Genomic DNA, 15,897 nt, shown 5'->3' with positions numbered 1-15,897 from the left:
GGCTAGAAGATGAGAGATCAAGTCAACTTTTGTTAAGTAGAGAGATTCAGCCACGTACCTAAAGGCTTATTGTTCACTGATTCACACAAAAGTTATGTCTTCATCACCACCACAGTGTTTCGCGATAACATTAAGGGAAGAAAAACCAAACATAATTATGCCATTTTTTACATTTAATAAATCGAAATAAAAGGTATTCGTGGACCTTGTCTGACGTGAAAGACAAAACAACTTACTTAAAGCATTACTGGCGTAAGTAAAAATTATTACTAAATTCGACAGAATAACAACTTGGAATGGACATTAATATTTTCATTTTTACGAAAGTTTTTTTTTTTCATGTCATGTATTTCTCATTGCTGCCGAGCGTTAGCGGGGCTGCAGCACACTATTCTTTACAATAGCGGAAAAAATCCAACTAAATTTGTTGGATGTAAGATCGGAAGCATGGATTGCGCAGTTAATTGTTGTTGTTGTTGTTTTCTATTATTATCCTGGATATCGACGCCTGCAAATATGTCACTTAAAAAAGAACGTGGAAAAAGATCTGACAGAGCGGCTCCAGTACATTTACATCAGTATTCTTCGCCCGTTGAGGCAATAAATTTGACCGTTGAGTCACAATCTCTGCCCGTTGAGGTAAATCAATGATTTGACCTCCTGATTTGTCAGTCATATGGTTCTTTGTCTGTCGAGGTGAAAGAAAAGCTTGCAACCATGGATTCAAAATGTAGATCGCTGGTTGAAGCTAACTATTGAACTGTTAAGTCAAAGGGCTGTTTGCACTTTGCGGAGAAATCTGACTCGTCCTTACCCGCTGAGATCAGTTCGAGAGTCAAGAGAAAAATTAGACCCAGATTCTGGGAGACACGTGACCAACCCCAACCAGGGTCTCCCCTCTCGCGCTCCCTGGGACGTGAAGAGGAGAGACCCTGGGAACGAGGTTGAGTCAAGCAGAGCTTTGCAGCCCTGGAGGCACTACTCTGTCTCGCCCTGAGATTCATATATAACCTACCAAAGGACACACCGTCAACTAATGTTCGTCAGCTAACCCGCTGGTCCAAGCACTCTGATATACATAAAGTTAGACTAGCCACCCTTATATTTAAGATAAATTCTCAGTTAGCGCCACCATGTATGGGATTTATAACAGAGTCGCTCAATCACACATAATGTAAGAAATGCGACTAATTTAGCCATTCCTTTTTCTAATAGCTACTATATGAAAAACTCTATCGCGTACCAAGGTGCCGTCATCTGGAATATCCTCTCGCCGCTTGCAAATGGCACAGGAATCAAGGCCTTCACGAAGAAGGCTTGACAATCATCAGATCTTAGAGAACTGAACTTTTCAGCCGAGTCGCCTTCCACCGTACAACAATTGGACGCAGATTTTCTATACTTACGATTAGATTTTGTACTTATCTGAGATATGGATCAAGCGGTAGAGCGAGGGTCAGGAAATTTTGAATGTGGTTATGATCTTGTGATGTAAATACCCCGATGCTATTTCAATTACTTGTAATGTATTGTGTTGTATGCAAATTAGTTACTGATTTTATGATGATATAAATGATGGTAGTTTTGTGTTTTTATCTTTTTGGCACGGCCACATAAGCTTTCTAGCTTTAATTTCTACAGTGGATAAATAAAGTTTATCAGTGATTGATTGATTGACTGATTGAAACGCCGACAGGGTTTCGTGAATATGGATGACACCCGTTATCTTTCATTTCTCGTGGGCTTTTACTCTACTTTATCTCATTTCATATTGTATTGTCAGTATTTTCTTCCAGGTCTTATGTCAACACTTACTTTCACATTTAAACTCCTTGTTTACTAACTATTCTGCATAGAGGATTGGAAAGGGAAAGAAAGGAACGAAAGCTGCTTCCGCGGCTGTTTTGAACGATGCGCGGCTACCAAGTCTTTGGTGAATAATTTTACATGAAGTACTCATCTGACCATTCAACATGGCGGACCGGTCGTCGGACCGTAGCCAAAACATGTCAACCTTTCACGGTAAAAAGCCGTGCCGTACTTGCACCGATTTCAAATCGTGGATGAGACAGGGAAACAAAAACAAAAGTACTGCGGTAAGATTTTAGCTTATGTTGGAATAAGTTTTCAAATAACTTTATATTTTTACATTTTTATTTTGGCAGGTGCTTGGCGCTGTCAAATTGCATCATCATGTTCTCGACATGTATATTGACAAGTTACTATTTTGTTATGTTGTTAACAGCGCACATATACATGTATTTCTACGCAGCCCCTTACATTAATCATGCCTATGTTTCCCGACTCAAAGCTCTATTCATGCTGACGCTATTTATTATTTATATTAAAGGAAAATAAATTAGCTAATGTTAGGCATGGGTCGCGCTAGTATTTACTCTGCAAAAATTGAAAACCGTGACCGGAAAAGAAAATTTAAAGTTAAACTGAGTGGGGCTACACTGGTGGGAGGTAACTATCAATGTTATGACACCCGACAACGTGGTGAATTCCGTGTACATCGCCAAGAATTTCGAAGTTCTGCGCCAAGTTTGTGGCATGCCAAAGTACCTACATGTATGCCAGAAAAAATTTTACACAGACCGCCACACCAGCCTCATCTCTTCCCCACTCAGGGGGGAAATCCCGGGCATTTCTGGATAACAACAGTTCATTACAACGGTTAAGACGTTTTGGAAAGTCAAGGTAATTTTTCTTCACGCCAACTCTCATGAGGTAGTGTGCCAGTGCGCCAAGTGATTTGAAAACCCATGCCGAAGATCTTCGGTGTAACCTAGATAAAATGCAGCCTGGACCTGACATCCATCTATGACAACTATTAAATGGGGTAGAAATTCTTGGCCCACAAGGTGATCAGCAATTTTTTCTTGATGAGTCATCCATTTCTCATAAGACCACCTTGGCTTGTCAAGCTCAGATGAAGGCAAACTCTGTGAAGTGGTCGCCTAGGCTTCACTTGGTGCCTCTCTATTACTATAAATTTGGTCGACACTTAGCACCCGAGAGGATAAAAATTGCAAGTATTCGGCACTGTTGCCGAGAAAAGCAGGAATTGTGGTTGATTGTAATGGTTATAAAATCTATGTCCGTCCATGACAAAGGAAGAGCACAAACTGAAGCAGTCCCTTCCTTTTTCCAACTCTATCGCAGTTCTTCTGTTTCATTTTTCAAGCATTGACATTTACTGTTAAGATTCCTATTGTTCAGCTCAATGTTTGGAAAATCTGCCTGCTTCACCCAAGCACTATGGCATTTTTAATGTTTTTGCCAATTTTCACAAATTTTGTAAACTGGAAAAGTTACGGTCACACTAGGAAAAGTGTTTTGTTGACAGCTTTTGTCCGCGAAGCAATCAAATTTTTGCAAAAAATTTGCCAAGTTCGACCCATGCCTTATGGATTAATTTTCTTATTGTTAATGTTTACACTACACTATACGTATATCTGCTAGTGCAGATACTCAGAAAGATTTCCCCACAATTAATTACATACATGGATAACTGACAATTATTAACTCTCTTCCAAAAACAACAAGCGTAAATAGAGTTTGACTCACAAAATGTATACAATCAAATATTAATAGACTGATCTGTGTTTTAGACCTGCGTCTTTTCTTCTAACTTTTCTTTCAAGACACAAGACACATTATCACTTGAATTGACAACTATCCGGTACATGTGGTCTGTTTAATGATTTATTTTTATAGAGCAATGGAACTAATTCATCACAAACCCAGGAGAGCTCATCCCAAGAAGAAACTACGATAGAATGTCCTTTGGACAGAGAAGAGCTTGGTCAATCAACATGGAACTTTCTTCATACAATGGCTGCATATTATCCTAACAATCCCTCTCAACAAGAACAGTCTGAAATGTCTAGCTTTATGAAACTGTTTTCAAAATTCTATCCATGTCATGAATGTGCATCACATCTTCGGGAAAGGTAAATATGAATTTCTTTGTCAACAGCCTGTCTTCTCTTCCTGGTTAGTTTCACTTACTTAGTTATAAAACATGAGAATATTTCACTTTTTGTATAGGTACTTCATGGCTTGAATAGATTTTGTTTTCTTCAATTTTACACCAAGAGTGCATACACCAAGAGTGCATCTGTTCAGATCACAGATTACATCAAAATGTGGTAAGAACAAAAAAGTGACACATGAGGTGATAGTCGAGTGTGTCACTTATGTTCTTACCACATTTTGACGTCATCTGCGATCTACATGTATTAATGAACTGACGCATGGCAACGTGGAATCTATTTGTTATATATAATAAAGAAACAAAATTTAGTCGCGTTCGACTGAAACTGCTCAGGTATTTTTTCCAAGTCATTTTCTACAAAGAAACGTGCTTTTCTTTCTTCTTCCTGCTTCTCGTACCTGTCCACAGCCTCGGTGAGACTTTTTTCCACATCTTCGTTTGCCTAGTCAGGCCAGTTAAGCTAATCCTGGATTAATGAGAACTTTGATTCGAGTTTAATTACTAATCAATAAAGATTTTTGCCAAAAGATTTTGTCCCTCAGTTTTGACTTTGACTTCCCTTACCATTAGCTTAAAATTAGACTTTAAAATTGTTTTTAACAAGTAAAGTTTTACAACATAATTGTAAAACGCAGTTAATGGAGCGTGACGCTCTTGAGCTCAGTTGTTACTGTGTCAACAGTTAGCATTACGTAATGCAAATTGGTCATGGATGTACTTTTACTCTCCTTGTACAATACCTATTCTTCTAGCATGTTGCAATACCGTCTGTTACATTTATATCCTTCGTTTTGTATGGCTAAAAGGTATAAATACCTCTATTCATGTCTCGTTTAGCGCTACGTGAATCTCTTGTATTCGATAGTACTTTACTTGCCATTGGCTTAGTCCTAGACATATGTCTAACTATAAAAGGTCTAGTAAAAGTCCGAGTATCACTCGCTTGCTGTATTACCTACTGTAAGGTCTACCTTTAGTGTCTCTATTTTGTAATTCCCACCCTTCCCTCCCTTTGGAGGTTTGGTTGTTGTTTTTTCCAATAAATTTGGGTTCACCTCTCAGGTTCGCGTTCGGTTAAGTCTCGCAGCGACTTCCCCAAGCTTTGTGTTTTTAGGCTATTTTTAGCTCTATAACCTTGAAGCTCGTTATATGCTTTTATCCAGCGCATGCCGGCGGAGTCGGCTCGTAGCGCTGCGGAATATTAGGCTTGAGCTGGTTTTAAAAAATGCCAATACTCTTTGCACTATGCTGGCCGGAGGTTTCAGTTCGTAGTGCCGTGGAGAGTTAGGCTATTAGATTGTTTTAGTTTTGGACCTGCCTACAACTTGTCCGATCCAGCGCTGGTCATTAATACAGTTTAATAGCGCTGGGGAGATAAGTAAGGCTTTATGGTCATGCTATGGGAGTCGTCTGTCACGCCGATCGCGGAGCGGTGTTCCCCCTTTACGCCAAACATCACGTTGTTATTATTTGTCTGTTGAGATCTCTAGTTAACTTTATGGTAATAGGAACTGCGACATTAATGCGCAGAAAACCTTGGTCATGTTTTAATCATGGATTAGCTTTAATCAGGTTTTGAACAACTGGGCCCTGTCCTTTAATAGATTATAAGTGAGAGCCAATCAAAATGCATGCATAATCAACCTTAAATTATATAAATAATATTATATAGTACATACAGTATATAGGTTAAGTTTCCAAAATGTATATTTTCAGTTTACAGTCCGTTTAACACAACTTCCAGTAATTAATTATTAGTCTCTCCTGCCATCCCATGCCAGTCAAATTCCTTATCCTGCATGTTAGATGAATGGGGCTGTCGTCACTGATAATTTTTTGTCCCACTTCACACTACAGGTGCTTCCTGTATCGCACACTTTCTTTAACTCTTTAAGCCTTAACAGTGATCAGCATCAAATTTTTCCTTGTAATCAATGCTTATTCAACCCCTGAGTTCATGAGATTTAAGGATATGATCACCCAAAGTGAATATTCTTGATATTTTAATACCTTCTTCCCAGTTCTTTCATATGACAAGTAAGGGGACAAGAAAGGAGAATTTGCTCTTTGATATTAGGGGTGAAAGGGTTACAGTGGGACCTCGATTTAATAAAGTGCCAAGGGACTAGGGAAATGGGTTCATTATATAGAGGGTTTGTTATTTCAAGGTTCTTTTCAATACATTTCCATGCATTTGGCTGGAGATGATCGTTTGTTATATCAACAACTTTGCTATAATTATTATAGAGGTTTGTTAAATCAAGGTTTCTGTCAGTCACACAATCATATCCTGCATCATGACCTCTTTATATAGGAATGGGGCCCAAGGGATGAAGGAAGCCAGTTCTATTGATAATCATGTTCTGGTTTTTTCACGCTTTAGGTTACAAACCCACCCTCCCGACACAAGTAGTAGACATAAGTTTTGTCAATGGATGTGCCATATGCATAATGATGTAAACAGAAGGATTGGAAAAGAGGAGTTTGATTGTTCAAAAGTGGATGAGAGATGGCTTGATGGATGGAAAGATGGTTCATGTGACTGGTAAATAACTTGACAAAAAAGTAAGTTCTTTTAATGAAAAGCACCTTATAAGATTAATACTGTTCAAGCAATCATAATGAACAGCACCACAAGAAAGTACTGCTCAGTAGCTTTCATTTGAATGGTCGCACTTTAGGATTTCATCTACTGATGCAAAAGTTAGAACCACATTGTACAGCATAATAAACAGCACCACAGGAAAGTACTGCTCAGTAGCTTTCATTTGAATAGTCACACTTTAGGATTTCATCCACTGACTCAAAAGTTACAACCATCTTGTACAGCATTAAATAAACAGCACCACAGGAAAGTACTGCTCAGTAGCTTTCATTTGAATGGTCACACTTTAGGATTTCATCCACAGACTCAAAAGTTAGAACCACCTTGTACAGCATAATGAACAGCACCACAGGAGAGTACCGCTCAGTAGCTTTCATTTGAATGGTTACACTTTAGGATTTCATCCACAGACTCAAAAGTGAGAACCACCTTGTACAGCATAATACAGCACCACAGGTAAGTTCTGCTCAGTACCTTTCATGTGAATGGTCACTTGAAGATTTTACCCACAGACACAAAAACTCATTAAGTCATAAACTCATTCTAATGGGTAAAGCTAATTAATTTTAGTAAATCATACATCATGTTAGATCTACATGTGGATTAGTAATTTTTATTTTTATTAGCTTTTTGTTACTCTATTCCTTCTTTTTAGTTAGTTATATGAAATTCACATAATGCACAAATAAATTGATCAATTTGCCATGCAAATTGTGCAATACGCTTTTAAAAATATTATCATTGTAATTATTTAAATATTATTATTCGCAGTATTTAAATGTATAGATGCATTAAAAGAAAACCTCCCATGTGGGGTGCAATGGTGTAGCCTTTGCAAAGTCTCCTAAAAATGGCTGCATTACCTAAGGGTACGATTATTATTATGGCAGTACATTAACATCTGAATGCCAGATTATTATTATTATTATTATTATTATTATTATTATTATTATTATTATTATTATTATTATTATTATTATTACTAGTATTGCAAATTGAACATAATTTTGTGATGGCAAAATTACGTTTCTTTGTGTTTGACAATTTTATCTGGACAGTGTAATTCACAAATAATTATCATGGCTAACTCTAGTCAGTAATGACTAGGGTAATTCTTTCATTGTCAAGAACTACCGAAGAAACAAAATTATAAGAAATACTTCTCAGTACCTGTAGCTAATTTTGTAAACTATTACGAACCAAAGTTATATTAAAATTATTGCTCAGTAGCTTTCATTTGAATGGTCACACCATAGGGTTTAATCCACAGACTCAACAGTTAGAACCACCTTGTACAGCATAATAAACAGCACCACAGAAGAGTACTGCTCAGTAGCTTTTATTTGAATTGTAACACTTTGGGATTTCATCCACAGATTTGAAAGTTAGAGCCACCTTGTACAGCATAACAAACAGCACCGCATGAAAGTACTGCTTAGTAACTTTCACTTGAATGGTCTCACTTTAGGATTTCATCAACAGACTCGAAAGTTAGAACCATCTTGTACAGCATAATAAACAGCACCACAGGAAAGTACTGCTCAGTAGCTTTCATTTGAATGGTCACACTTTAGGATTTCATCCACAGACTCAAAAGTTAGAATCACCTTGTATAGCATAATGAACAGCACCACAGGAAAGTACTGCTCAGTAGCTTTCATTTGAATGGTCGCACATTTCATCCGCAGATTCAAAAGTTAGAACCACTTTTGTGACTTAGTCATTGTGGTTGACTGTTTTTTTTTTAGTAAGGTAGCTTCAGTACAATGACTACTTTTTCGTTTTGTAGGTAATCGTGGAGCAGGCTCTCTACTACAACAAAACAGTCGACATTTAGAGGCTTAAGAATTAATAATAGGAATTAAAGATGGATGCCTTCCTGTTGGAAGCTTGAAGAAGCAGGTTTAATGGACAATAAGAATACTCTGTGCAGAAGGATTTCTCTGAAGAGAAACTATATTTTTAAATGACAATTAAAAAGAAACGGATATTAAAGATGCGCTTGTAGAGAAAAAATGGTATTTTAAAGGCAGGAATTATTGAAAGGTAATTACTCTGTTGTTCTTAAGAGGTATGCTGTAGCATATGTCGAGGTTGTGTTTTTGTTTATTCCACATTGTCCATGATATTTAGGAGAACAAGACAGCACAGGCGAGAGCTTCAATTGATTTATTAATTCATAATTAATGTATCGACTTACTGACTGATTGATTGATTGATTGATTCACTGATTCACTGACTGACTGATTGATTGATTGATTGATTCACTGATTCACTGACTGACTGATTGATTGACTTACTGACCGATTGACTGACTAACTGACCGATTAATTGATTGACTGACTGATTGACTAACTGGTTGTTTGATTGATTGATCGATTGATCGATTGATTGATTGATTGATTGATTGATTGATTGATTGATTGATTGATTGATTGATTGATTGATTGATTGATTGATTGATTGATTGACTGACTGATTGATAAAATGTAAAAGCGCGATTGGTTTGCTGATGAGAACCTAGGTGTGTTCGATTAAGTGACTTTATTCCGGTATGAAACTAAAACTAAACATCACATTTTCATATCACTTTTACTGTTCGTAAATTTTTGTAAGTTTTTTTTATATCTCATAAATCTTGCCGGCATACAAAATTCAAAATATGATTTGTGTTTTAGTGACTCCAAATTTCTTTTTTAAGCGATTTTTTGTGATCCGGCTCTATATATTCTTAATCTAAAACAAGGCCAGGTGTTGGGTCAGAAAATAAATTGAATGTCAAGTAGCGAAGTCCTAAAAACTTTTAAGATCTCCAAGACATCCCCTTCCGTATTTAAATTATGTACACCCAAGAGTGCCGTAGATTAGGTAGCAGTGGGATTTTTGTTGGCACTTAAGTTTTTAAGCCTATTTAATATTTTCGGAGAAAAGGCGGTGAGAAACTAGAAACCGATTTTATGTCTTGCGTAGTTTAGCTTAAGACAACTGATACCCTTGTTCCCTCAAACTGATGTCTGGCTTTTCTCACGTCCTTCCCGCACATTTACTTCCCACGCGACAAAGTGTTTAAGGCGACTTTTTTTTTTTTTTTTAAGTTTGGAAAAATACCAGAAAAAGAGCAAATGTGCGGCGATGTAATCAATGGCTACCATCGTTGAATGAAGCATTTTTTGAAGTTAGTTTTTCGTAAATTTTCTTGGGGGGTGACAATTGTTTGGTAGCCCAGCGCGCGCGGTGTTTCAATTCAATGTTCCATTTCCGTGTTCGTGGTGTTTGGCGATTGAGCATTACCATTGTTTGAACGTAGCATTTTTTGTTGAGTTTTTTGTAAATTTCCCTGATGAAAACAAGGTTGTTTGGCAGATGGAACTTTGCGTGACATTTTGTGCAGACTCGATTCGATAATCAGTAGTACCAAAAATGCTCCTTGACTTGTTGCCTTCTAAACGCATTATCTACACATAAGCAGAGTCACTTACATATTTTAAAATAACATTTTAAATATTTTACATCTAAACTTACCCAAAATGATCAGATTCTTAGATATAGTGGCGATGGCTGTTAAGGAGAGATCAAAAAGCAAAATAGACAAATGGTCGATCAAATATGTATTCAGCCGGAGACAGAACGCTCTCAGTCGAATATTTATGTTTGAATAGAGTTGTAGACGGGCTGTTAAGCACTGTCTCAGTCCAAACCAATGGAAATATAGAATTACCGTATAAGTTCTATCATTCGTAAGCCCTCCGAGAGGCAGATTTATTTTCAGATCTCGCGAAGGGGGTGAGACTCATTAGAGAGGGCAACGTTTTTCAAACCATGAATTTGGAAAACAAAAATGAACCAACTTTACCAAAATGTTACCTCACACTGACAGCGTGAATTATAGCTCAGTTCAGTTCAGTTCAGTTCAGTTTATTGTTTTGCCATTAATTGTACGAATGGAAAAATTATTTTTTATTATTTAAACACTAATGGCGAGGAAGCCCAAGGGAAGCCACCCGGCTTATAAGCAATGGGCTCCCTCAGTTAAGTAATTAGAACAAAGTATACACATGGGACCAAAATCAATGGCAGAGCTACAGTAAATATTAAAATATATTACATAGTCATATTAATCATAGTTTAGCTAAAAAAAAAAGCGAAAATGAAAGTGAAAAGCAGAGGTAAATAAATATATGCAGTAATGGGTAGTGTATCACGATGTTATTTTGACCTTAAAACAAAAAATATTTCAGTGCATTGAAGACCACGTTTTCTTATAGAGAAACTGACAGATGTCTTCGCCATGAGTGCGCCTGGGGGGTGGGGGGTGGCCATGTCTTATTAAATCTGACTGACCTTGGGTGTGTCTTATTAATGATAAGGGGTTTAATAGTGAGGGAGGCGTACAAGAGGTTTTACGTTAGTTTTCGACCTCGGGTAGACTCAAAAAGACATCTATTTGAATAAGTTGAACCATTTTCTACACAGTTGTAACAAACAAGGTAACATATTGAGTGTCTCGGATTCAGTGTTTTTGCGATGTTACGTGTTTAATAGCCAGAGTTCTCTTGAATTCATTTTGACTATTTATTTATTTATTTATTTATTTATTTATTTATTTATTTATTTATTTATTTATTTGTTTATTTATTTATTCACCACGACATACAAACAGAGAAAGTTACAATGAATAATAGACTAGGATTGTACACAAGTTTAGAGTAAATTATAATAGTAAAGAAGAAGTAAGAAGTGGCGAGGAGACCTCAAGAAACCCCCGGGCTTATACTGAGAGGTCTCCTCGGAGATATGTTAGGACTTTAAGACCAGTAGAGACATTGTATTGAGATTTTAACAGAGTCGGACGTTTCATGCAATTAACTGAGGAAATCAAGAAGCTTTCTTTTGAAGGTGGACAGACTAGGGGAAGACGTAATTGATAATGGCAAAGCATTCCATATTTTTGGCCCTCTATAGAGTATAGTAAATTGCTTGATATTAGTTCGGCAGGTGTGAGGTCGAAAATGAGCTGAGGTGCTAGTATCATAATTGTGAATTTGACCACCAGTCGGACTATTCCTAATTTATTGAAGACAATGCATCCTAGATTCAAATCCTGAATCATTTGACGAGGCTTTAACTTTTGTGTATTCAGATGAAATTGTAGAGTGGCCATCAAAGAATATTTCACAGCGTTGTTGAAACTTTAACTCCGTGCCGAATAAAACTCTCAAAGGCCCTGTGGCTATTCAAATAAAAGATCTTGAGCAGTATTTTACGACCCCTTCTGACGACAGTGCTGTCATTTTTGATGATGTTTCAGTCAAAGAGAAACATGAGAATACTGTAATAGTTATATATTTTAGGCGCAACTGACGCGAGGCGCTTCGATCAGTCGGGAGACCCTGTTTCTCAAATGCATTGTGACTATTCAATTGAAAGCTCTTCAGTATAATTTACAACAATGTGGGGTTAATACCTTTTAGGCGCAAGTCACACATTGGCACTTCGGTTTGTCGCGTCAAATTTAAGTCAAGTCTCAGAAAAGAAAAAAAAAACCAACTAACCAATGCACGGTCAGGAAGTCAGTCTTTAAACACACAAACAACAAATAATACACCTTACTTTGAGAAGGGATTGGCTTAAAACGCGACAGCAGTGTAGATACGATTCTTATCTGAGACGGATTGTATTCAGCGCCATTCAAATGCGAAGTTTAAATTACGCCTCAGCTGTCGGAAAAAGCCGCTTCTTTTCACAGCTGAGGCGTAGTTTAAACTACGTGCTGTAGGGGAAAAAATTGAGGAAGTTTAGTTTTAGGCTTTTTAATTACCTAGACGCTGTATGATTGCAAAATGTTCAATGCAAAGAACCAATCATTTTCTTCGTTTAAGCCAGTTGCTCTTGAAAAATACAGCAGTTTAGTTTTAGGCTTTTAATTACCTAGATGCTGTATAATTACAAAATGCTCAATGCAAAGAACCAATCATTTTCTTCTTCTAACCCAGAAAAGTACAGCTGGGTTCCTTTAGTCGTGTTCCTCTCGATAAATTTCAAAGCAAGTTAAATGGCCAAGGCACAGATAACTGCCCAATATGCAAGGCAAATAGCCAATCACATTCTAGGAATGGATTTAGTGGGTGGTACATTAACACAGGATGTTGCATGCAGTCTCTGCCATATAATTGTTTTTTGTTTTGTTTTGTTTTTCTTTTTTTTTCCTCATAAATATTTCTCAGTTCATTTCTGATGTCAAAATTAAATCCGGTCACCGAACACTCAATTCTAAAAGATTCTTATCATCATAATTTATCTCTAGGAAACTTAAGAATCATACGACTAAAAGGAATTGAGAATAAAACATTTTTCAATCACACACACATGATAATGGCTCATATCAGTTAAAAGAGGCCGACAATTTGACGGCCGACTGTAAGTAATGTGACTTTATAAAACAGTCAGCTTGCTTCATGCAGGCTGCAGACAAACAGATGTAACAGAGAAACTGAAGCTTTGTCCGTTCTGTCACTCACAAAAACAGTAAGTAGCTAGCTAGAGTAATACGATAACTTTGAAATTTCACAAGTTGTTCTTGTAATGGTAAAGAACTTAACACTGGCATATCTTTTTTTTTTTCCCCTTTCACTCGTAAGAAAAACGGCCACGACAACTGATCCGCCAAATTCCAGTTTGCTAATATCGGGAAACAGTGTTGAGAGTCTTGTCTTTTAAAATAGGCAAGACTTTTTAGACGTTTGTGGTTTTGCCCGTCTCAATCATACTTTACAGCTTACGGGACTATATAACTATAACTATGATATATGTTGAGAATGATGATTATTCTAGAAAGTGACGCAGGCATACTCGGAAAAAAGAAATCCGAGTGCTCCTATCAGGAGTCGAACCTAAGACCTTCCGATTACTAGTTCGGATGCTCTACCACTGAGCTACAGGAGACTCGTGGGAGCTAAGGCCATTAAACTTTGTTGTGTATATTAAATATATGTTGTCGTTTAATCTTTTCTTGCTTTAAATTTTATCTTCCTATTGTTCTTGAATGTGGTAGTTGTTGATGTATGACAATGAGTTTGAAACAGTGGAAAATAACATTTAAACCAAGGATAAAATTGAACCACAAAATACAAACCACATTTCTAAATTAACGCGATAAAGGTCTATAGACTAAAAGTAAGTGCTTGCTGATTAGCTGTCATTTGGGTTTACATTGTTTAGGATTTGAAATCATTCCCAGAATCAGAAGTTTAGCCTGATAAACACTGAGCGCTCTAAAGTTAAAATAAAATAAACAAATCTCTTTATTTAAGTGTCAGTGTATTTAGCGCAGAGCACTACCTGGGGACACTCTCCTGATCGAATTGGAATTTAGAAATGTTAGTTTTTAAAGGAAAGGGGAAAACCGGAGTACCCGGAGAAAAACCTCTCGGAACAAAGTCGAGAACCAACAGCAAACTCAACCCAGAAATGATACCGAGCCCGGGAATCGAATTCGAGCCACATTGGTGGGAGGCGAGTGTTCTTACCCCCGCGCTATCCCTGCTCCCCAACTACATCCACCACCGCCTAAACCAAACAAAATTCAGTGCAAACTTTATATTGGCCACTGTTCAAGATGGATGTTTACGGAAGTAACAGCTATAAATTAGTTACAATAAAACTTGTTATAAACTACGAAGAAGCAGAAGAATATAGACAGATAAAAATGATTATTACATAGAGAAGAAAAACATAATCGCGTTTTTAATCTTTTATAGTTTTCCTCCGATTTTAGCAAAATGTCAGAGATCCTATCTCTTTTCAGGTGCTTTTAAACGGAACTCAAAATTTGAGTCTGGTCATTAGAAGGCAAAAAATAAAAAATAAATAAATAAAAAAGTAAAACAGACCAAAGCAATCAAATTTTAAAAAAGATGATAATGGAACTACCGACAATGAGGTACTTAGAGAGATGGAGAAATAACATTTTTTTACCAGAGGCGTCGTACAAGAGAACTTACACTATTTTCACTTTCTCGGCTAAGTGACGATATTGAAACGTGGTAGCTTTGTTAGACGATGTTCCAAGATCGGTCGTGTTATTCTCTCTTATCAAACAGCAATATTGAAAGCCGTATTGTTGACCCGTTCTCTCAAGCACACACAATTTGTGGAAACAAGAGTGACACATTTTTCTGATTTTTTTTTTTTTTTTTTTTTTTTACTTTTTTGGGAGGAGAGTTTGTCGCCCATTCTTTTAATTTGTTCATGTTTTCTCCAGGTGTGATTAAACGGTAAACATTTAATTTGTTGGGCTGCTGACAAAATCACAATTTTTTCGTATGTGTTTGTGACTGAAGTGTAACTGCAAACCAGTCTTGGTACACCTCCCGCTTGCTCGATTTCACACATTCCCAGGGTCCTCTCTCTTCTTCCCGAGCAGACGCTCTTCTTGACTCCTTGGGCGAATTCATGACGCTGCCGGCAAACGGCGTACGACATTAGCGGCGTCCTTGAGCCAACGGCATAACCCGTTCCCTTCACAGAAGCGAATGCTAAAATAATTTGTGAACCTCTAATACTTCTTTACCGGGAGCAAAGAACAAATACGCTTGTATCGGGTTCAAAGTATGTTTACTGTTTTCGAGGCTTTATGGTTTTAATATTATGACTACCATCCGTATCAAAGACAGAAAGGAGCTTAAACTGATAATAAATCCATTGTGCAAGCTTTACTTAACTACCACAAAAGTACAACAATACATGAACTGGAGTAATATTAATTTGCCTTTGTTTCAGGTGAGACGCGACGAAATAAATTCACAAACAAAAATTGGTCAACTTATAATCCCAATACATCAGGACCTGGCAATAGATTACCTTCTGTTTCATGAAACAACCCATCGCCGTTTCGTCGCTTTGCGATTTGTTTACACCGTGGCAACCGGAGATACAGGAGATAGCAGACTTAAATTTAAATCAACTGACTTGCAACAACTTTTCTGGTCACGAAACAGTCAACAAAGTGAGGACAACTTGGATGATTGGTTTAAGTGCCAACAACTTGCCACTAACCAACCAGAAAAGTTACTACAACAACATAATTGCCACCAAGCAAACCTAAAGGTAATCAAATCACAGAGAACGAATCAGGATCATTTCTGCATCCGATGAGCCTGAGTTCAGCTGCACTGAGGGCGATCAACCAATTATGAGGTGACTGAAAAGTCAGTAATTGATGAAATTCAGTGAGATTAATGTTGGCTACTTAAAACGGCAGATGAACTAAGCAAGATAAAGAATTAACAGA

The 15,897-nt window shown here is 37.2% G+C and overlaps 1 protein-coding gene across 4 annotated transcripts; it reads left to right on the top strand.

Annotated features, from left to right (window-relative positions):
* The first annotated feature begins 1,922 nt into the window (after positions 1-1,922).
* On the top strand, positions 1,923-15,525 carry LOC146458160 (FAD-linked sulfhydryl oxidase ALR-like). 4 transcript variants are annotated; one of them, XM_085091353.1, is made up of 4 exons: positions 1,923-2,096; positions 3,724-3,959; positions 6,387-6,548; positions 15,387-15,514. In XM_085091353.1, the coding sequence occupies exons 1-4, from the start codon at positions 1,974-1,976 to the stop codon at positions 15,388-15,390; spliced, it is 525 nt and encodes a 174-aa protein (XP_084947479.1). In that variant the 5' UTR covers positions 1,923-1,973; the 3' UTR covers positions 15,391-15,514. The 4 variants fall into 4 exon arrangements, with proteins under 4 accessions (XP_084947479.1, XP_084947480.1, XP_084947478.1 ...); XM_085091354.1 differs by lacking the exon at positions 15,387-15,514 and adding an exon at positions 8,398-10,797; XM_085091352.1 differs by having other exon boundaries at positions 1,927-2,096; positions 6,387-6,568; positions 15,387-15,525.
* Positions 15,526-15,897: the final 372 nt, after the last annotated feature.

This window comes from Pavona decussata, unplaced genomic scaffold, assembly GCF_977016875.1.
Source record: "Pavona decussata unplaced genomic scaffold, jaPavDecu1.1 SCAFFOLD_234, whole genome shotgun sequence".
In the NCBI taxonomy this organism is placed as follows: Eukaryota; Metazoa; Cnidaria; class Anthozoa; order Scleractinia; family Agariciidae; genus Pavona; species Pavona decussata.
This window is presented reverse-complemented; position numbering and strand designations above follow the sequence as displayed.

Coding starts and splice junctions, on each gene's coding strand:
- LOC146458160 (XM_085091352.1), top strand. CDS start 1,974: ATGGCGGACCGGTCGTCGGACCGTAGCCAAAACATGTCAACCTTTCAC. Junction 2,097..3,723: donor ACAAAAACAAAAGTACTGCG/GTAAGATTTTAG, acceptor TTATTTTTATAG/AGCAATGGAACTAATTCATC. Junction 3,960..6,386: donor GCATCACATCTTCGGGAAAG/GTAAATATGAAT, acceptor TTCACGCTTTAG/GTTACAAACCCACCCTCCCG.